The sequence below is a fragment of the Tetrao urogallus genome, assembly GCF_951394365.1.
Source record: "Tetrao urogallus genome assembly, chromosome: 1".
In the NCBI taxonomy this organism is placed as follows: Eukaryota; Metazoa; Chordata; class Aves; order Galliformes; family Phasianidae; genus Tetrao; species Tetrao urogallus.
In genome coordinates, this window is record NC_136813.1 from 139121120 (window position 1) to 139144080 (window position 22961).

The 22961-nt window shown below is 35.2% G+C and overlaps 1 protein-coding gene across 1 annotated transcript in view; it reads right to left on the minus strand.

Annotated features, from left to right (window-relative positions):
* Nucleotides 1-1549: 1549 nt before the first annotated feature.
* Nucleotides 1550-22961, minus strand: part of IGF1 (insulin like growth factor 1) — a gene marked incomplete at both ends in the record, with an annotated part of 46813 nt that continues 25401 nt past the window's right edge. Inside the window, 2 exons of the mRNA XM_079538897.1 lie at nt 1550-1609; nt 10272-10453. Of these exons, the coding sequence (XP_079395023.1) occupies nt 1550-1609; nt 10272-10453 (242 nt within the window). The remainder of the gene's footprint in view (nt 1610-10271; nt 10454-22961) is intronic.

The window sequence follows — 22961 nt, forward strand, 5'->3', positions numbered from 1 at the left end:
CCATCTTTACTGCATGGTTAATCTAGCACTGAATAGATTTACAAAAATGGGGCAGAAGAAAGTGTTGTTAATGTTAGAATCAATGCACTGCATATCAAGCTTATATGTCAGATATTATCTGGAAATATATTAAATGTCTCCTACAAAGCTTTTAAAGTAACAGTTTGAAGACCATTATGGTTTTTATCTTTTCTTGAACACTTTCTACACCGTAATTTGGTGATTAGCTTAGATTTTCTGATTTACAGAGAGATGCGGTGGGCTGATTAACAGCCATTTCAGTCACGTCAGATTTTGGGAAGTGATGAAATGGTAGAGGACCTGATTAACCTTCAAAAATATTTGAACAGAATTCTGATATTTCAGAAAGATTTAGGCCTCGATGTGCTACCTTTTAAAGTTATTTGAAAACTCTTTTATTAATTGTCTTTCCTGCACCTAGTCATCTATAAATCTGTGTTTCATGTAACCGGGGGAAAACACCATCATTCAATCAGCTAAAAGAAAAAAAAAGCAAAATATCTGAATTTCTTTTGTGAAGATGGAAGTTTTTTACATATTGGAATCCATAACTGTTTTAGTAATTTAAACCAAATATTCACAGCATTATTTTATTATTTGAACTTCATGTTTCCATATTTGCTTTTACCTATTACTGTTTTGGCCAGACCCTTTCATATAACAAACTATAAAATAGCACCGTTGTACTATAAAACAGAGATTTTTACATATTGTTTGATATATGCGTATTATTGATATGCTAAATTTTACATACTGCATTATATGGAGGAAGAAAAAAGTTACCTATACTGTTGCAAATAATTACCTGGAAGAATCATTAACGCTTTGAGAGCCTATGTATGCTGTAACTGCTTTTAAAAATCTTTTGTCTCACAAGTTGCAGTAAACTGCATCTTTGCAAGAGAAGGAAAAATAAAGCTGTCTTAAAACAACTGTATCTGTAACCCATGTTCTGTCAAAATGTTGCAGATGGAATTAATGGATGTTCAAAACTGTATATGTTACCTTACTGCTGCTGTTACTGGGAATGTCGGACTGTGCAAATATGAAGGGGTAGACAAACAATGTTATCAGACACTGTAGAACAAACAGCCTGTTGCTTGTATAGAAGTGCAAATAAAAAAACACCACTTAGACAAGGCTGATGAATGACTCCAGCAGCCAGTGTTCATAGGTTAATTTAGTGCAATTGGATCCATCAAAGGCCCATAAATTTGTAGGCTTTTGAGGGGCACAGGACTTTAAGAGATTTTGTGCAGGACATCTAAAAGAGGTTAACACACAGTTATATATCAACCACAGATTTTTTTTTCACTCTGAGTTGGTTAAAATGTTCTGTTTTCTAAAAGACTTAATATTGGAATGTTTAGTTGCATTGTTCACCGGGAGAATGCCCATTGGTTGAGATTGCATCAAGCTTATTAAACCATAGTTTTTTTAGTCTTCCAATGTTTAACAAATAATTTATTTACAGCAAAGTATCCTGCAGATGGCACATTCATTCTTCGTTCTTTTGGATGGCGTGATCTTACATTCTGTAGTTTCTGTTTCCTGTGTTCCCTCTACTTGTATTCTTCAAATGCAGTTCCTGAAGATGTAAAAAAAAAAAAAAAAAAAAAAAAAAAAAAGTCATTGCAGAAAGAATTTTATGTTCTATATGACCACACAGATTAGTAAGAAAAAAGTTATCCTAAATTATCCTAAATGCTAGAATTATTAGAGCTCTTCTGCCAGATTGCTGAGAACTTGACTACCTAAAATTTGTACTGTCATTTTCCTCTTCTTCTAGGAATAAACATCTTGATTGCTGTCACTGTTGACTTAAATAGTTGCAACATAACTGCATTTTGCATATTAATGATATTTGGAGAAAATCAACCAGGTGGAAGCTGTTATTTTGGAGCATTTTGGCAGAGGAAACCTCTATACAGGAGAACGTAGGTGGCCTTAGACACACAGTTAGGTATCATAAATTTTCTTTCTTTCAGAACAAGGGCATTTGCAAAAGCAGGATGCAGAGGGGCCAAGGGAACTTTAAAGGTGTGACTGTAGGGTTTGTGGAGCCTTCTGGGCTTTGGTACCCAGTGAGCAGAGGTTTTCAAAATTACCAGGTGGAATTCTGTTACCTATATGTTGCATGAGCTGCATATTGGATGCGTACGTAAGGTTTTTGTTGGATAAGGCCTTTAGCATGTATTTTAAAATATATGTGGGTTTACTGTAGCAGCAGCAGCCAAATCATTTGTATTTTCATAATCAGAGCAATGTGACAAACAAATCAAGACGACTTTGGAATGAATAAATGCCCTCAGTTCACCATCTTTCCATATATAGGCGAGTTTCTGGAAGCACTAGAAGTTGCTATATACATTTTTTTTTGTTTGATTTCTTCCTTTACCATGCTGATAAATATTAACTGGCCTCCAAACTTCCCATTCTCTATTGGAATAGAGGCAGAATTGACAAGTGACTTTCTATTTTTATAGTCGTCATCAGAAGTGAAATTCTTTGTGAAGAGGAATTATGTCTGCTGTCATAAGAAAACCACAAAATATGAAATTTCACTGAGAAAAGTGAGGCATATGTATGGAGATGTGCCACTGCACTGACTTCTATTTTAGCCCTAGAAAAAGAAATGTAACATTCTCTGAAACTTAAAAAGTAATGAAAACATCTGCTTTTCTGATGGACAGAAGGAAAATATGTGCTAATTTGGTGCATTACAGTATAGATATTTTTAAACAATTTCCTATATAAAGTACTATTTCATATATGACTTTTTACTTTGCTTCTTGGATCTATTAAAACATAAAATCAGAAAGTGATGAAAGATTACAAAACTTTAGCTCATATACAACTTATTGATTGCCATTGGTTTTGGATTAGGTTCTGATGGATACATGTTGAATTATGTCTTTTAGAATATATAAAAATACCAAATCCAACGAAACCAACAAGTGTCAAATTAATTATACAACCAAGCAATAACATTGAACTAAACTTAAAATTATCATCGCTGACAAGAGAAATTTGTTAACAGTGAAGTATTCATGACAAAGGTATTTCTTTGTTAGGAATCTTCCTTTATAGATTTTCTTAGCCTAAAGTACAATGCTGAATGAAGAAGAGATTAATCATCTAGTTCTATCAACTCAACAGAATGTGGGCTTATCTTCATCAAATTTTACTGATAGAGCTATAAAATAATTTTCTTAGAATGGATTGAGGACAAAAACAAAAACTTCAACAGAATTCTGCTTTTATTATCCTATTGCTGTTTGTTTCTCTCCAGCTTTTCTACATTTTGTTTCTCTAGTTTCCTCTCTCTTGCACTTTAGTTTTCACCCTAAAGTACTCATTCTGGATTTTTCATGATTTTCAGTTAAACTATCATTGTAGCACTTCACATGAGCTAAGGATCCTACTTCATGCTACAAGTATTTTGTTTAATGCTATTATCTATGATCTGAATCAAGAGATCAAGTGCATTCTCAGTAAGCTTGCAGATGTGACCAAGTTGAGTGGGAGTGTTGAACTGCACAAGGGCAGGAGGCTCTGCAGGGGTACCTGGATGGGCTGATAGATGGGCTGTGTCCAGTTGTGTGACATTCAATGAGGCTGAATGCTGGCTGATGCACTTGGGTTGTAACAACTCCATGCAGCAGTATGTAGCTGGAGTGGCTTGAAGTGTGTCCAGCAGAAAAGAACCTGAAAAGCTGGTTAGCAGTGAGATCAGGAGCCAGCCAAGTCCAAGTGGCCAAGAAGGCCAATGGTATCCTGGCCTGCATCAGAAATCTTGTGGCAAGTAGGACTAGTGAAGTGATTACCTCTTTTTACATGACTACATCTCAAATACTGTATTCACTTTGGGGCCCCTCAGTATGAGAAGGATTTTGAGTTGTTTGAGTGTGCATAGAGAAAAGCAGTTAAGCTGGTTAAGGGACTAGAAAACAAGAGTTATGAGGAGTGGCCAAGGGACCTGGGGCTATTTAGTCTGGAGAAAAGGTGGCTGAAGGGAGCATTCATAGCTCTCTACAGCTACCTAAAACGAGGTTGCAGTGAGGAGAATGCCGGTCTTTTTTTTTTCAAGTGATAGAGGAAATGACCAGAATTTGAGATGGGGGAGGTTTAAGTTAGATATCAAGAAGAACTGCTTCATGGAAAGGCTGGTTAGGCATTGGAACAGCCTGTCTAGGGAAGTGTTAGAATCTGGTCCTTAGAGGTATATAAGGGGTGTGTGGACACAGCACTGAAAGACATGAAGATAGGCCTCAGTAGATCAGGTTGATGGTTGTGCTTGATGACCTTTAAGGTCTTTTCCAACCTAGGTTCTGTGATAAGCACTTCTACAAAGTGCTTATATTGTAACAATGCACTAAGAAGACAGGAATTCATTGACTCATCTGTCTTGTTTTTCCCTCATGGCAACAAAACAAAATAGCCTTGTTACTGCTGCATCTAGAATCTCTTTTTTGAGGAAAGTTTACTAGTATATAAGAAACAAATTATACACTGCATTCTATTTGGAAAAAAAAAAAAAAAAAAAAAAAAAAAAAAGTCGAATATTCTTAAAGGCTGCAAGCTCATCATCTGTAAGAAAAGTAAGAGCCTTATTATGAAACAACAGCCATTTTCACCTCAGTAATAAATTTTTTTCAACTAATGTTGTTGTCTGACTTCAAAATTGCTTAATCACTGAAATAAAGCAAGCTTTCAGTAATAGCTGTTAATACTTGCATGTATATGGAGAAAGAGCTGTCACAATGTACAGGTTTTTTTAGCTTTGAAATTGAGGGAAGATGGCAGGTAACTTTTAGAACAGTTTCTCATCTGGAATCAGCATTTTGATCCATAAATAGATTAACGTGCATGCCAGGAAGTCCTTTGACACATATAACACATTTTTTTCCAAGTATGCAATGTTGAGACTATTTAAAACAAAATATGAATGCCTGAATCAGGATCTCAGACACGTCTTTACTCTAGTATAGAAAACCTTGCCTTATTTCTATAGACTTTGAAATTAAGTAACTAAAAAAGATTTTTTGTGTGTGATGTTTGTTTGTCTGATCTTTTTAGCTGATATTTAGATATAGACAAATGTAATAAGCATTTTAAGATGCCAGTTGCAAAATGTCAACTTTGCATAAGTCACTTTGTGAACAGAGAAGTTCAAACTTTAAGCCTACCACCTTAAGCATGGATGTTTGGAGACTCACGGATAACAACAACCTCAGTGACAGTAAAGGTCATTTAGCTAAGATGAAATGTACTGGGAAGCATGCAACAGCATTCTTATGCTATTAGGATGGACTTCCAAAACTCATATTGGCATTAAAAGATCTCTTGCTTTATTGGTAATAAATGGAAAGTCTAATGTTTGTAGTAACACACATGATATCTTAGCTACGGATTCTCTAAGGTCTATTTGAAAGTTTTTTAGTTCTGTGGGCAGTGTGGTTGGTAACAAAATAACAAGACTGGAAAGTAAGCAATGGGAGAAAATTTTCTGAAGTGAAGAGGCCAAGTCCTTCTATCTCTTACACATAAAAGGTCCCTCGCTGGCTTTGGTAATGTAGTATGGATGTGGTAGAAATTAGGATTAATGCCATTAAGCATATTTTGGTCTGTAAATATATCTGAGAGTTGATAAAGAGCCAATTACAAAAGATTAAGCCAATCTTAGAAAGACTAATGAGAAATCATGCAGTATGCTTTCTGTTTTCTCAATGAGATTTTCTTAGAGTAAAACCATCATATTTTCACTGTTTCTCAGTCCCACTTAGTATTTATTTAAATTTTGAAGATGAGATATAATCTGAAAGGATGTTGGCTAGTATTTGATCTTTTGAGAGAACCCACTTCCTACTACTACTTTGCTATTATTACATTTGTGTATTTTCCACATAAAAATGATAAAGAAGAATAAGGAATAGAGTTCTGAGAATGAGTTAAATTATACCAAATTGTACATCTCTTCAGTCTTGCTTAGGATGCAAGGGCATGGCACTAAATTACTTTTATTTTTTTCCTGTTCTTTGGTAGTGAATTTTATAATCAGCCTTATCAATGCAAAATTCATGTTATAATTCTCAAGGCATCTTGTAGCCTTTGTGTCAGCTTTGGACATTGATTTTATGGCACTGCTTCATTCAAAAAAGTTGCAGTCTTCCCTTGAGTATATACATAATTGTGGAAACAGTTCAGTCTCCTTTGCTTGAACCAAGAACAGTTGTTTTTCAAAGTTTTTCTCCCTGTTTCTTATTCCCACCTTACTAGTTAATGCATTTTCTCATTAAATGAGATTCTAATCTAAAAACAAGGTCAGTAGTTATTCTCATAATGTTAGGGGAAAAAAAGATCTGTAATGTGCTTTGGTTTCACACTCATTCTCTTTGTTAAAAGTTCAGGGACATCTTCCTTTTTCAAAACTTTTTTTTTTTTTCATTCAGTCTACTAGTGAGATATATAAAAATAAAGAACATTAGTATTACATATATGATAAGTGGATATATGACAGACATATGATAAATAAAAAAGTAATATATATCAAATTAAATAAATTAAAGACAGGAAAGCAGTCTGTATAGTATTGGCCTTAGTATTGCAGGGGGATGTAAAATAATTCTGTTTCTCATAGCTAAACTGTCCAGAAGAACAGTTGGCCCAAACATTTTTTTTTTTCAGTCTAAACATTAAATTGAAATGTAAGTTTAATCACTTAGTTTTGCTTAAGTAACTTACTGGAGAAAATCAATTGTGTTGCTGTTAGTTCTCATTTTATTACAGCATTTCTGTGTTTCTGGTGAGCAGCTGCTACACTGAGGAATCTGAATGGTCAAGGAAACATACTTTAGAAAACATTAATTGAGTAAAGATTATAGATCCTATTCTATTTCAATTCAACTTTGAAGGTAAATTATCTCTGTAGATTCTATTCAGGGGAAGAGAACCAACACACATAAAGTAAATAGCTTGCTAAATTTTAGACAGATATGTTGGTCTTGTATAAATTTTGATGATTGTTACATCTACATATGATGGCTACTGAAAAAACTACTTCTACATTTTCTCATTGACCAACCATTGTTCATTTGTCAAACATACTAGATAGTTACTTTCTTTTTCGTCAACTTTTAAGCATTTGAAAACAAAGCTGCCACTTCTTTATGGACTTTCACGTATTCTCGCTTGGATCAGTTGTGCAGCACTGGAGAAAAAACATTCAACGTCTCAAAATACCTCTCATATTACAAACATTTTTTCATTGCAGGCAGTTGCTGACCCAGATAGGTTTGGTGACCTCTGTAGGCTATTGCTCAAAGAATATAAAATATTTCAGGGATTTGGGGTGATACTTCTTTTAAAGCAGGACACATATGCTCTAATGAGAGTTTGGTATCCTTTGAATAGATGTCTGAAAAGGACGCTTGACTGTTGGGCACTACAGAAACATGTTTCTATAGATCACAACTTCATTAAGGTCGATAGTGTTGAAATCCATACTCTGCGTTAGCCCATTTGGTTCACAAGAAACTTTGGAGTGGTTAGCCAGCAGCTGTAGCATTGTGCTCTGATGTACACTTTATTTCTTTGCGCAAGCAAATATCCATGTCTGGTACTTTCATTGGCTGCCCCAGTTCAAGATAATTTTTTTACAGGCTGACTGTGGAAAAACAATTACAGAGATATTGACAGCTTGGTATCTAACTTAGAATTAAGGTTGAGTATGTGCTCCATTGCATACAGAATTTATGGCAATAAAGAAGCACTTCTAACTGCCTTTTTCCTCTTTCATTTTTTTAAATCTGTGAAGTATGCTGTATGTAAAATATCACTTTATATGTTATCAAAGTTTTTATTGCTTAGCTTTTGGAAAACTTTTATATTTGATTATGAATAAAGGTCTTAGAATGGAACAAATAGCAATCCTGAAGAAAAAAATCTTGTTTTTTTACTACACAAAAAAAAACACACACCCAGAAAACTCTACACATACAGTCTCTGTACTTGGATAAAACTGGTTCTTGATGCTAGCCTTCTACCAGCACAGACGTTTTGGGTTTCCCAGGCCACATCAATCATTCTCTGTCTGCCCCTGTTTATGAGCAGGATTACACAACATGTGCAGGACAGCCTGGCAATCAGGCCCAGCCTTGAGTTCATGAAAGGCAAGTTCTGCTTGACCAACCCAATATCTTTCTGTGATAGTGAACCCATCCAAAGAAAAGATATGCACATAGCATTGTCTTTCTTTAATGGAAGCATGTACTATTGCAAAAAGAAAGAGTAAATAATAACACAGAAATATGTATTAGAGCTTTCTGATGTATAATTTTTTTTCTTATTGCATTCTATTTCTTTTAACTATATGTTCCTCTTATCTAGCATAAGTTAGAATTATAGTTTCTCCTACTCCTATATTTTTGTTTCCTCAATCTAATTTTATACATTAACAGAGATGAATGAGAAATTCAGCTTGTTTTTCCTATAAGATTTCTAATATTTTATTGCCAATTTCCCATCAAGAAGCATTTATGAATTTTTTGCTTCAGATCATCTCTTTTTTCCTTCTCCTATAAATTTACTTCATCAGTTTTCTTTTCTTTAATAGGAATTTTTTCTCTAATTTTATTTTCTTTCCCATTTTCTCAAAACTCTGTACTTCACAGTTTGTTCAGTTTTCAGTGTATTTCATCTTATGAGACTCTTTAATTCCCTTCCTTATTTTTCACTGTTTTTCATTGTCTTTTTACTGTCCTTTTCACCTCTTGTTTATTCTCCTTTTCATTTCTTGAATGCTGTCTGCTGCAGCTAGTTCATCTCAGTTACTACACACTCACTCTATTTTTTTTCCTCTTAAATTAGAATATCTTACATTGGAAGGGACCTATAAGGATCATCAAGTCCAACCCCTGACTCCACTCTGGGCAGCCTAGAAGCAATATCTAAAAGCATTGTCCTAAAAGCTTCTTAAAAACTTAAAGTTTGATATCTCATCTCTTCTCTGAGGAATGGGAGCAAGGCCCTGATGCACACTATTCTTTCTCAAACACCTCCTTCTCATCTAATGTGCAAAGGCCTTCACTCTGGCTCTTCCAGTTTGTGAAAGTGTCTTCCTGCATGTATTCCCACAGGGAAAAATATATAAGGTGATGTTTCTCAGGAAGAATCATACAGCCATTACTTTAAAAGGTTGAAAATCCTTAAGGGAGAGATGGAAAGGATTCTCTTTCTTTGGTTATTTTACGGAAGAGAAGTGATGTTAGAACATTTACAGTTGTTATTTAATGAAGATAATGTTAAGAAAATTAGTACATAGGACTGGTTTCCTAGCTTTATATGATGTCTTAGGATTTCATGCAGTTTAATTCCTTATATGAAAAAGTATTCATAAAACTGTAGGAAAGGGAACAACATATATATAGGAGAGAAAAGGTCAACGGCAATAAAATATATTATTGTAGGTTTACAGAAGATGACAGATAACATGTAAAACAGATGTTCAGAACTCAAATAGGAGAGATAGTTGGAAGAGAGCTTAATGGCAGCCTAGCTGAACTATAGGCTCTGTTGAGGATAAAAGAGATTTAACAACATATATGTACAGTATCTTCATAACATAGGCAGATGTTTGAATGCTCTGAATTCTGTAACTATACAGATAATATCAATGAATATTTACAGTTCTTGGAGAATACACATATTAAACATTAAGCAGTTAAAATGAAGTATATAGTGACTGGAGTTAAATTATCAATTTAATTTACTTCTGGTAAATAAAAAAACCTAAAAAGCCGAAACAATAATGAAAGAAGAAAATGATTTGTTCATTTACACAATAAAAAGAATACTAGAAGAGCTCTCAGTCACTCAGTCTGCTTCTTCCTTACAAAAACGGATGAGTGAGTATTTTCTGGATAAATGAGTATTTAAAAACTCTGTTTGATTTCTCTTTTGAGAGAGGTTTTAGGTGCTATTTATGATCAGATGACGTAAGTACATCTCAGTTAATACCCAGAAGCAGGATAAAGCCTCACAACTACTAGCTTAGCAATTGCAGGTTTTTATGCAGCATTCTAAGAGATGAATCTTCTCCTTATTTTCTACCATGGAGGCTATTTTCCCCAAACCCACTAAATCTCAGTGTCTCTAGTAGGCAGAACGCATCAGTTTTTTTGCTAAGTAACCAGCCTTGACATAAATTTCTTTTCCTAAAATAGAACTTTTTGTCTTTTGGCCTGGCCTACCTTTTGTGCTTTTGGCATATCAGTGTGGCGCTGAGCACGTACAGAGCGTGCAGATTTAGGTGGCTTTATTGGAGCACAGTACATCTCCAGCCTCCTCAGGTCACAACTCTGGAAGCAGCATTCATCCACTATTCCCTTGTGGTGTAAGCGTCTACTGCTGGATCCATACCCTGTAGGCTTACCTATTCAAAACACAAGTGGAAAGTTTTCATGTTAGAAAGAAAATGCAAAGACCTCAGCAGCAATCATATTAAGTTGCATTATGTATACCTGAATTAGCACAACAGTAGTAGATGCAGCATCTATGGCTGTTCTTAGATAACAGCTTTCAAGGATACTCCTGGAAATGGCCAGCTTTGACTTCTGTCTATGAGTGGTTGCATTTAAGCATTTGAGCAAGCATATATCTTCTCAGAAAATTATTATCAAAAGATTTTCTTGAACTACCTTGGCATTGAAAATGGAGAAGAAGAAAGCCACATCCTTTAGATGTGCATTTAGAGGACTTGCAAAATAAAATTATCCTTTAGCTTTTAGACAAAAGCTGATCATTGTATTGATTGAGGTAGCTGACGATTAAAGATCATACCTGTGCAGTATTTTCAAGTATTCTCAAGTGAGAAAAATGAAATTAAGCCACTGTATGAAGTTAGAATATGTTCAAACGGGAAATGAAAACTGTATAAAACTACACAGGCTGGAAGATCTGCAAGTTCAAAAACTTGCAGGAGGAAATAAGCTAACACAGTAACTAATGAAATGCAGCAAAAATAGGATTGTGGTTGATGGAACAGGTAAAGACAGAATAGTTTATATTGTATAGCTTTGCACAGGATGGAAAACTGGACTAACATAACATGGTCCTTCCTGTGTTTAGTGTTTATACTGGGCATCTGTAGAAAATACATTTTACTACCTTTTCCACTCAGCTCCAGTGAAGAGTTACACTTTGACTCACAGAATTCTTGCACTGTCAAGGATTTCTGATTTCTTTACTACTTAGAGTTTTCACTGACATATTATGGAAAGATTACAGACCTATTTTTCCAGGGCTTCTATGTATAAAGCCCAGTTGGATACGTAGTTGCCCTTCTATGACTCTAGAAATGAATGAACAGTAAATTCACAGAAGAAACAAAATCATTGCTGTCTTACTATGTCTATTTTTAAATTCTGGTAGAATTTGGTTTCAGACAGTAAAATTTTGAAAAGATTAAATGTTTTGTTTTGACATTTTCAGCATTAAATTTTTCCATGTAGAGACAATCCACATTGGATAAAAACCCAAAATATGGAAAAAAAGGAAAGAAGGAGCCAAAAAAATGAAGTAACTCAATTCAGTCAGCTCAAAATTTTTTTTTTAATATTTTTCCTCTTCAGTTTTATCACTGAGACCAAAACTCTGTTATTCAGAGTTTGGCAGGGAATTCAGCTTTTAGAAATTACTGAAGCTAAATAAAGGGAAAGGGTATATCAACAAAGATGAAAATTCCATTTCTCACTGAGAAATTCTTACCTCCTACACAGAAATTCTAGGTTAATCTCCACATATCTGGTCTGCAGTTGTCAATTTGAAGACAACACTGCATTTTGCAGATCCCTGTGATTAAAACATATGTCCACTGATGAAGAACCCATGCGGCCTCAGTACATCCGTAAATGAAAAGACCTCTAGTGGTAAAGTATGTCTAACATTTTAGCCAGCAGTACAATCAGCTAAGAACTAACTATCCTCATGAGCTTTGTAAACCCAGACAATAGGTTTTTAAATGTCTTTTTTTTCCAGGGACTATAAATTAAACAAAAAGAAAAACATGCTTACTTGGTAGATTGCAATTCACTGAGGGCCTCTATACTGTACATTGTCTGCTACAAATTATTTGTTTCATAAGACTAAACGGAATAGCATGCCAGGAGTATGCTACAGTAATATTTTGATTTGTGAGTGTGCATTGTTTTCTGTGTATCACTGAAAAGTATTATGAATAGGAAGATAAAGATTTGTTGTTGGATTTTTTTTTCCAGACTATTTTCACTCACTGAGTTATAAGTTACAAGCTGTTCACTGGATTTTTTTTTTTTCCTGAAGCCTATTAATTGGATTCTCTAAGCCTAATACTCTTAAAATTTAGCTGTCATGATAGCATCTGGGGTGTCATTACTGTGTTGAATACCCAGAGCGCTCTCATATTTTGTCCTGCTCCAATTTAAAACATAGGAAGGCAAATTCTGTGATTCTGTGAAATTCGGTTCCTTCTCTTAATAGATCCAGTTGAACAGCAGGTACAAATTTTTGATTAGTTAAATATTTTCTCAGTCTATCAATGTCTCATAAGCAAGCACACTCTAAAAAAAATTAATTTGGGATTTTTCCTTTGAATAGTATTTCATAGGAGCTCGCAAAGTACATAGGTTGGCTACTGTACCCATTGCCATTGTATTGTATTGTATTGTACATTGTATTGTACCATTGTCATGCTACTGATAATAGTAGAAATAAGGAGGGACTGCTCATTTGTAGGTTTCAGCTGGCTTATCATGAGCTTTCTATCTAGAAAATAAGTCATACATTAAAAAAATCTGTCAAGCCAATAAGAAATTTTAGGATTAATTATGTTTAGCTCTTCTAAGAAGTGTACACGTGAGATCTTCTTGACATTCATACTAGACAGATATCGTTATATCACAGTGACAAAATGTAAGGCCAATAAGATGAAATATCTCTGCCAGGAACTTCCAAAAGTTATGTACAGAAGCTGATAGCTGAAATCTTCATGCTATGAGAAGCAAGACTACAAATATCTTGAACTTGTAAAGTTGTTTAGCAAAACAAGTGTTCTTTTTCTTTGCTGAAGCCAATTATTTACTTGGTAGAGCATTTACTAGGGTAGTTTTCCTTAGTGGAATATTTTGATCAGAATTTTCTTCCAATAATGACTAATGGCTAATAGTGGCATTTTTATGGGATCCATTTCTACACAAAAATGCTATAAAGGAAATAATCAAGTAAATGTTCTCAGAAATGTGCAAAATCTATTATTGTTTAACATTGCTAATGTTAAACAATAATAAAATAAAAAAAAAATGTGTAAACAAGCCAAAGATGAACTGGTTAATGGAGGTGATTTTTTTTAAAACTCCTTTGTCCTTTTTATCAATCCATAATTCTTTTCAGTTTGTCCAGATTGAGCATACAACATAGCTTAAGTTTTGACATTTCAAATTTATATAATTCAATGCATTCTTTCCTCAATTAACTTCTATTGCAATGGGATATATAGCATTCTGACAATATATCAGTATTATTTTGATTGTAAAATCTGTGATGTTTTGTTCAGAAGATTAGGCAAAATAATAGATAAGAATAGGAAAAATTGATTATTTTTCATATTGTAATTCTAGGCTCTACTTTTGAGCAATACCTAATGCTTACATTAATTAAAAATTAACAAATTTGAAATTGCTATTGTCTTCTAAAGTACTGCAATACATAATATTACTACAGATAGAGATGAGACAAAGAACTGCAAGGAGTTGTGATCACTTCTGTGGGTCTTATCAGTACTTGGCCCATGCTATATTCAGTAGGACAGGAGGTGATTGTCCCTTGTACTTGGCACTGGTGAAGTTGAATCTCAAGTACTGTGTTCAGTTTTGGGCCCTTCACAATGAGAAAGACACTGAAGCCCTGGAGCATGTCCAGAGAAGGGCAATGGAGCTGTTAAGGATCTGGAGCACAAGTCTCAGGGAGAGTGGCTGAGGGAACTGGAGTTGGTTAGTATGCAGAAGAGGCTTAGGGGAGACCTTGTCGCTCTGTATAACAATCTGAAATGAGGTTATGGTGAGGTGGGGATTGGTCTGTTCTCCCAAGTAATAGTGATAGAACAGGAGGCAATGGCCTTGAATTGCATCAGTAAAGGTTCAGATTGGGTATCAAGAAAAGTTTCTTCTCTGAAAGAGTGCTGATGCACTCTTTCAGAGGCTGTTGTGGAGTTACTGTCCCTGGAGGTGCTAAAGAACCATGTGGATATTGCATTGCAGGATGTGGTTAGTGGGCATGGGAATGAGTTACTAGATGAACTTCGAGGTCTTTTCCAACCTTTATGATTCTATAATTCTGTGATTCTTCTGAAAGGACTGCAGAATTAGATAATCATTATCAGATGCATTTAGATCTAAACCAATGTTCAAGTAAGTTGTAGTAAAGCACTTATTCGACATTGAGCACATGCCCGAGTGCTCTTTTGCACAATGGCTGATTTAACTGAGAACTTAAGCTGTAAACTAAAATCCATATGAGTAAATAAATGGTTGGGAATTCTGCACATTTTATATCAGTATTCTGTTCCTTAAGTTTTTATGATATTGTCTTAAAATACGGACTGATCCTGCTGCGTGAGTATACTGGGCACCCATAACATTTTTTCTCATATTTCTGACATTATTTCTGTGCTACCCTCCAGCTGTTATCAAAAAAGTTCCTTATAGTTACTCAGCCTTCAAAGTGCTGCCTGTGGACATGTGACAGTCCTGGGCATTATTTTTTGCTGATGTACACTGATTTCCTTGGAGGTTTCTTTTCTTTTTCTTTATTTGTCAGTTTCAGGCTCAAAAGGGGTTTCATATTGTGTAGGTCAAAGTTAATAGAATTTTTTGGCTTTCATTTAATCTACTGTACCAAATATGTGAATGTTTCTTTCCATGTGCTACAAGAAGAGACAAAGTTTAGTCACACTATTCTGAAGTTCACTGAAAGCAGGCCAAGTTGCAGAATTCCAATAGTTAAACAGCTGGCTTCTGTACTAACAGCACTTCCCTTGAAACCGCGCAAAGCCACTGTAGTAATTCAGTAGGTCTTGTTTATGTTTGATTTGTTTGTTTCCCAACCCCCAAATATTTCATTGATGCTTCTGCTCTACTGACAATTTCAATGTTAGAATCACTGGTGTAGGTGGTTTGTAAAAGTTTCAATTGTCAGACTAACTAGACATTCTTTAGAGAATCAAATCCACTGTTGTAACATTAAGGGGAGGAAATTACATGAAAAACAGCCCAGAAAAAAAAAAACAGAAAAAAATCAGTTTTTGAGGACTTTAGAAAGAACTGGGGTAATGTGTCACAGAATCACAGAATCACAGAATCACAGAATCACCCGGGTTGGAAGGGACCTCAAGGATCATGTAGTTCCAACCCCCCTGCCTAGCAGGGCCACCAAACATACACATTTAGATCAGGTTGCCCAGGACCCTGTCCAACCTGGCCTTGAACACGTCCAAGGACGGGGCATCCGCAACCTCCCTGGGCAGCCCGTTCCAGGGCCTAACCACTCTTCTTGTAAAGAACCTCCCCCTAACATCCAGCCTAAATCTTCCCTCCTTCAACTTGGATCCATTTCCCCTAGTCCTGCTATTGTCAGCCCTTTTGAAGAGTTTACTCCCCTCCTGGGTGTAGGTTCCCTTCAGGTATTGATAGGCTGCAATGAGGTCACCCTGCAGCCTTCTCTTCTCCAGGCTGAACAAGCCCAACTCCCTCAGCCTGTCCTCATAGGGGAGGTGCTCCAGCCCCCTGATCATCTTAGTCGCCCTCCTCTGGACCCTTTCCAAAAGGGAAAGGTGTTCTTTCTTTGACTATAGAAAGCTACCTGATCTACTCTCAGGGTACGCATGCAATGTCTAGATAATTGAAGTAAAGTAACATGATTTGCACTGCAAGTGATTTGTCCTAAATCACAAAGCATGCACTGCAAGTGGACTACAAAGCAATTTATTTCTATTTTCCATGATTAAATATGATGACCCATATTTGTTCTAAAAAGCATACCACCCAGTCTAATATTTAGTTATGCATCTCTATGCCTCTTGGCTTATGTTCCGTGTTTATGTATTATAAATAAATGCACATACAGAGTATGAGATTGTTGATATTTCTTTTCATCTGAAGATGTTAGACAAATGGTTTAGTATTATATCAGTAATACTTCCTGAGAGTACTCTGAAATTTATAATCAGAATTTGGAAAATTATGAGTCAGTGTTCAATCAGCAGGAAATGCCTGTATTCTGACACTTCTATGAACTAACGAAACACATACACAAATGAATAAACAAGCAAAAAACAAATGATGTGACCTTTCCTGAAGTTCCTTAGCAGAAGTACCTTGTGATTTAAATTTTGCAAAGTAGGCATTCTGATTTTCATGTAAATAATTTGCATGCATTTTGAAGCTACAGTATTTAATATTTAGCTTCCACTTTCCTCCAATGTTTTGTCACTGCCAAAAAATAATTATGCTTAGGCTGATTTTTGTTTGTGTTCATCAAAATGAGCATATATTAGCATTTATAAATGCTCAATGAATGGATGATCTAGCTCTGAAGTCTAATTTAATATGCATGAGAATAGAGGATAAGCTTTATCAGTATGCACAAGAGAAACTTTATGAAAGCATGTGCATTTGTTAATATTGAGATACTGCATGAGAGTTACTGCTTTGTAGAATACCAGATTGTATTAATTACTCAGTCTAAGGCAAGAAGGTCTTTGCTTGTTGTTAACAACTTTGCCATTTAAAATACTAGTTGATTAGAATCAGTTAACACTGTTCTATAAGAGAAATCTATTAGACTTTGACTTCTTGGAGATTTTTCCCTGAGTAATCAACATTTAGAAGCTCACATTAGGGGGAAAAAAAAAAAAAAAAAAGGAGAACTCATAAACATTTCAAGTGCAAAATAAAAGAACTCTTTCACTTCAGTGAAGTTGATTAGCCAACAAATGTAGATTTATCCTAAAAGTTATGATAATTTAATTTATCCGTCTATATTTATCAGGTACTCTGCCACAGCGTTGAAGAATGTTTTCTCCCCTCCTCTGGAAATATGCTTTCAGGAGCACTTTTGTTCTTCAGTGTATTTTAAATTGTATGTATATATATCCTCCTCTAATCTTATTTCCCAAGAACAGCAGTTGTAGCAATTTTCACTTACATATACTTATTAACTATATTCTGTTCTCCTTATGGAACTGCTGCTTCAGAGGTCATTAAGGGTACTAAGCATGTGATAGAGCCATAGAGCCATTATGCCTCACACAGTAGTTGCTAAGCCAGATGCAATGTGTAAAGAGAAAGACCTACAGTTTTGTGAAAATTGCGCTGGAATACAAAGCAGAAATTTTAGAATTTAGAATTCTTTTGAGGAAAAAAAAAAAAAGAGGAGAAAGAGTGGGAAACAGTATAATGTATTATTTTACACCAATTCAGTGCTCTAGAGGGTGAAAATGTTGCCAACCAAGCACAATTTACAAGCTTACATCAGATTCCAGAGCTGGAAAGTGCAAGATGCTGCCAAATATATATGTACTCTGGCAAGGGAAATGCTTTGCCGGACAGAAATTCACTCTTGCAAGTAGGAGCAGGTTTATCAAGGTTTAGGACAAGATAATTAGAAACCAGAAGGTCATTGTTACATCTGGATATTTCCCACTATTATGCAGCCAGGAGTACAATGGTAATACAGTCATCCATCTGTAATGAGTATACATTCGTTCCTTTTCTTGTGTATGCTCTCACAGTAATTAACAACTGCTTACCCTTGTGCCTAGTAAAAGAACAATAAATCATGTTATGACCTTCTCTACCCTTCTTATCCCATAGCCATATACATATATTAGCCCATAAACTCTGATTTATTTGGAATTTCCAAATGAATAAAAATGCAAAAAACAAAATTGGGTGAAATCCTAAGATCACTGATGTCATTAGGAAATCTTCTATGTTCTCCTCTATTATGAATCAGTTGCTTGAAGATACTTATATGGAACCTAATCCAAAATCTATTAAAATCAATTTTAAAACTTCCATTGCTCTCAGTGGGCTCAGCATCAGGCTGATAATGAACAATCATTTGATTTGCCTTCCAATCTTGCAGTTTAGTGAGTAAACAGGATCTTCATGGCATCCAGAAAGATGTGCAGGCAGTGGATGTAATGTGATTCGTTGAAGGAGGTAAGAACAAAAGAATTCTTTTGTACAACATGAAGCAGACCAACTGCTTCTCAGAATTAATGCCTCTGATTGCACAACAAGAAATACAATGTCTTGCAGTGTAATCGGGATTTTATCAAGATACTCTTTTTCAGATGTATTCTGAGAAGTGAAAGCAAATGACAAATGACAATCAGGGTACTCTTATGTCTGCATTACCTAATTAGAGGCAGAAAGTTTAAGTGGCTGTTGCATAACAATGAGACTAAACATCTCGTATCTCATATCTTTCACACTATCCATGTGTGCAACTATAGTTACATGCTACCAACTGGCAGCAGTCCTTACAGGGTGTAAGCAATTAAAAGCAGGCCACTGTCATTCAATCTATTATAGAGAACGATGCAGCAAGTTTCCTTCCCTCATTAGAAACAAATATGACAGTACAGGGTATGAGGAAGAGTAGGAGGGAGAAAGAAGATATCAGCAAGGGCAAGACTCACTTCTCACACTAGATTTGTATTTGTCTAACACAGTTGACTTCAGTGACGTTTCTCTATTATGCACTGTGTTACAGAGCTATAGGCTCTGGTTAGCAAGATGTTGCTAAAGGCTTTGTCAGCAAGCATCCAACCTTGTATACTGTTCTATGCAGTAATTGAGAATAAGAAATGAACAAAATTCAGCCTTTCACCTGTGCAGTAATTTTGTTTAGAGTCTCAATTATTTAACATTTTTTCTAGAAGTCAGAAACACACTATTTTTAAAAATTAAGCAACAGTAAAACATATTAATGCTTTCAATTGAAGTCCAGCATGTATCTTTCTTACCAACAATATTTTAAATGTTAAATATTTTCCAGAAAAAATATTTTTTATTGTCTGCTAGTTTGGGGCTATTGGTGTTTTCTTTGTTGAGGTTGAGTTAGAAAAGTTTTGATGGCCTACACAGATTAACCACCGCATTCTGAAGGGGAATTTAGACAGAAAAATTTAAAGTCAGTTTCTTTTATCTTCACTGATGTTAAACAGTACTTTATCTGAAATTAAGTGAGCTCTTTGCAGAGGAAGATGCTACTTAGTTTGAATGTTTGTGTGATCCAGCTATCAATTATTTGCAGAACAGAAGGCTGTGACAGTGATAGGAATTGAACTGACATCAACATAAGCACATTTGGTCAATATCTTAACCATATACCTGTTCTAATCTTGAAAGCAAACATTCCTTTGAGGTCATGACACTCCTGCTAAGTTTGTCTAACAAGATAAAAGAAAAAGTGAAACTTTCCAGCTAATTACATAGCAATTAGGGAGTGAGGATGAAGTCATCGGAGTGAGAAAGGGACATTTCATCTGGACATAAAATCTCGTTAAATCTGGCTAAATATAGTGCTATGCTTGACTTGCCTTTCACTTGCACTGGTTCTCTACCAGTAGTATCTTTATTCCTTAGTGATTTAATACTGCAAGAGGAGGTGGGAAGATAAGTTCCAGTGACAGGGACAAGAACCTGAGCAATAAGTGAAACGACTCTTACTCGCCTTGACTACCCAGCCCATCTTTTTATCACAGAAGACTTGCAGAGTACATGTAATCAAAGTAACGCTCAAATAGTTCAGGGAGAAATACACTAAAACCATGTTTACTGTGGGACCATTGAAGATGGCAGTGTTTATAGGTAATAAAGATACATATGAAGCAAATATGCAGTAATCCTACTTATACAAGACTGACAATGCCATCTCCAGTCACAATTTCCAAAAGACATTGTAGTTTTCTAAGAAAATGTTTTGAAGTTCTCATTTGCTAAGTTTCTATGGCCTTTTCAGGAAAGTTGAAAGTTTTTAAAAGTTCATTTCCATTTAAAGAGAAGTTTTTTTCTAAGTAACAAGAATTCTTTTACCATTTCCTTTCCAACAAGTTTAAACTTGATTAAAGATTGAAATCTCAGCATCAGTTAAAGATGTTTCTTCATGTCTTCTCTTATTTGGCCGTCATACTGCGCTTTTGTTTCCCTCCTTGTTCTCAAGGTTAAATAGGAATATTATCAGTATAAAAAGGCTGTGGTGATGCTGAAGTTTTAATCCAAAAAGACTCAAATTTTGACCCTAATTCCTTCTGGAACTGATCTAGCTTCTAAATTCCACATGCCACTTTTAAAAGCTCACTGACTTCTTTTGGGCCACAACTTTGTGCATCCACAAGCATTTAAGCAGAGGAATCAATTTCGTGAGAAAAGAAGTTGGATGAGTATGTATGCTTACGATGTTGCAAACTACTTAATTTATCATTTTGGTAGACTAATGTGTAAACTTAGTAAGCTGTGTCTACAAGATCATTCTTCCCAACATGGCCAGTGACTTTGTACATCATGAGATCCTCTACATCAGGCTGGACATATTTCTGCTCAGGAGCTATGGTGTTTATGGAAAAAAAAAAAAAAGGAAAAATAAAAAAGGAAAAAGAAATTCTGGAAAAATGAAAAAAAAAACCACCAACTAATCTTAAGCATACTTGGCTACTGAAGGACTCATATGGTGGTATCACAGAAAATAATAAAAAAAAAACAAACACGTAATTCTTTTGAAGTATATTTTTAAAGAATTCCTTAAGTCTCTATATTGGTCATTATAAATCACAACCATTTTTAATTCTCATGCCTTCAACACCTATAGTTCCTTGAAACAATAATAAATCTCAAAACCTGAAGGATTTTTTAAAAGGTTTTTGATTCTCTGGCAGTGTAGATTCTGAGTTGTGTCTGAAGATATTTCTTGGACATAGACAGAAGTATTCAAGTCTTTTCAAATATTTTTGTTGTGAGTCTTACCTATTCCACAGTTGCAAGTTATTAGTTGCATTTGAAATTAATAATCTAGTATTCAAACTTGAAATTAAGAGTCAACCTGTAGATAGGAAAGTAGTCTTTGGGCATGCCTGTAGATACCCAAAATTCGCCTTAATAAGGTCACTAATTTTTTCATATAACTGCTCTTTTGTAGTGCATTGTAGATAATCCTACAATCAAATCTGATATTGATATACTTAACCAAATCGAATAGCTAAAAAACAGTAGTTCCACAACAAAAAACTGTACTCCTTGTAATGTATTCATTTGCTTCTTCTGTATAATTTCATACAATTAAAGGAAAGGGCTAACGTCCAGGAGATATTAAGTCATGTTCAACCATCACAGATGTAGAGTTAGAAAGTATTTTTATAACATATTCAAAGTAACTTTATCCTTAGGCGCCCAAATTTCATAATAAAATAGAATAATCAAATTCAATTTTGTGATTATACATGCAATCATCTGCACTTTTAGCATTTATACACTCAAGAGTGTGGATACAGATTCTGTCAGCATAGTGCTTCTCTCTCAGTCGTTGTGCATCAAAACTGCTCAGAGTTCCTTCCATTCAGAGTAATTTTTGGATAAAATCTGACCATTGCTCTCACTGAAACTTTGGTCAAAACGTATACCAAATGAAAGTTTTCTGTGGTTTGGGAAAGTTGGATTAATTTTTTCCCCTTGTTTTTCATTTTGCATTCCTCTGAACTGCTTTTTGCTAGCCAAAAAAGGAGGTGCCGAAATAAACCAAGGAGGTTGTGCAGCCTGGTTGGAGAAGTTCAGCAAGTTTAGTGAGTGTGGCTGATCCTGTGAGGTTTCCAGCTGAAGGGCCATAGCCAAGATGACACTAATTCTGCAGACCTCAATCTCCTCCTTTGTGAAATTCAGAAAAGTTTCAGGTTAGCATCCAGAATGCAGTCATAATAGGAAGTGACATTAAATCAGCTTGCCTAAAATGAGTCTGTTTTCTCTTCTCAGTTTCTAAATTACTGTCTGAACTGCATCTCTTGTGATTTTGCTTAATTAGTTGCAATCTATCCTTATCTGTCATTTGCATATGCTTCTCATACAATACTTCTTGTCTTCTTTGTAATGTCACTTAATAACTTCTCTAATGAATTTCCTAAATTCATTCCAGCATTCTAGGTATCCTTTGTTTATGCCTCTAGCAGTTAGACAGCATGTCATTAAATAAGTTGTTATCAATTTAAACTTTATAATTGTTTTTACTTTCCATCTAGTATCAGAAAACTGTTATTCAGTCAACTGTAATCACTCTAAAGATTAAAACCACAAAAATAGACTACTGCATAAAGTTTTCTCTATAGAACTTAAGAGCAATATTTTGTGGACCAGATACATTTAACATATATCTCATTTAGAATTAGAGATGATGGAAAACAATCAACATAAACATCATCTTTGCTGCTTTTTTCTTAATCTTGATGATGCAAATCACAAACCAAAGACGAGGGAAGTAGCTGCATAGTATTGACTCGTTTGAGACTATTTGCTTCTCTTTCTTTCTCTGTGTGCATGACTAGCAGCTACGCAACATCTGCAGAAAATACCCCAGGTACCAGCTGGAGCTCTCCTATGAAGAAAGCTTGAGGGAACTGGGTTTGTTTAGCTTAGAGAAGAGAAGGCTCCAGGAAGACCTCACTGTGGCCTTTCAATCCTTGAAGGGAGCATATAAACAGAAGGGGGAATGGCTGTTTACTAGGGTGGATACTGATAGGACAAGGGGGAATGGTTTTAAACTGAGACAGGGGAGGTTTAGGTTAGATATTAGGTATTAGGAGGAAGTTTTTCACTCAGAGGGTGGTGACACACTGGAGCAGGTTGCCCAAGGAGGTT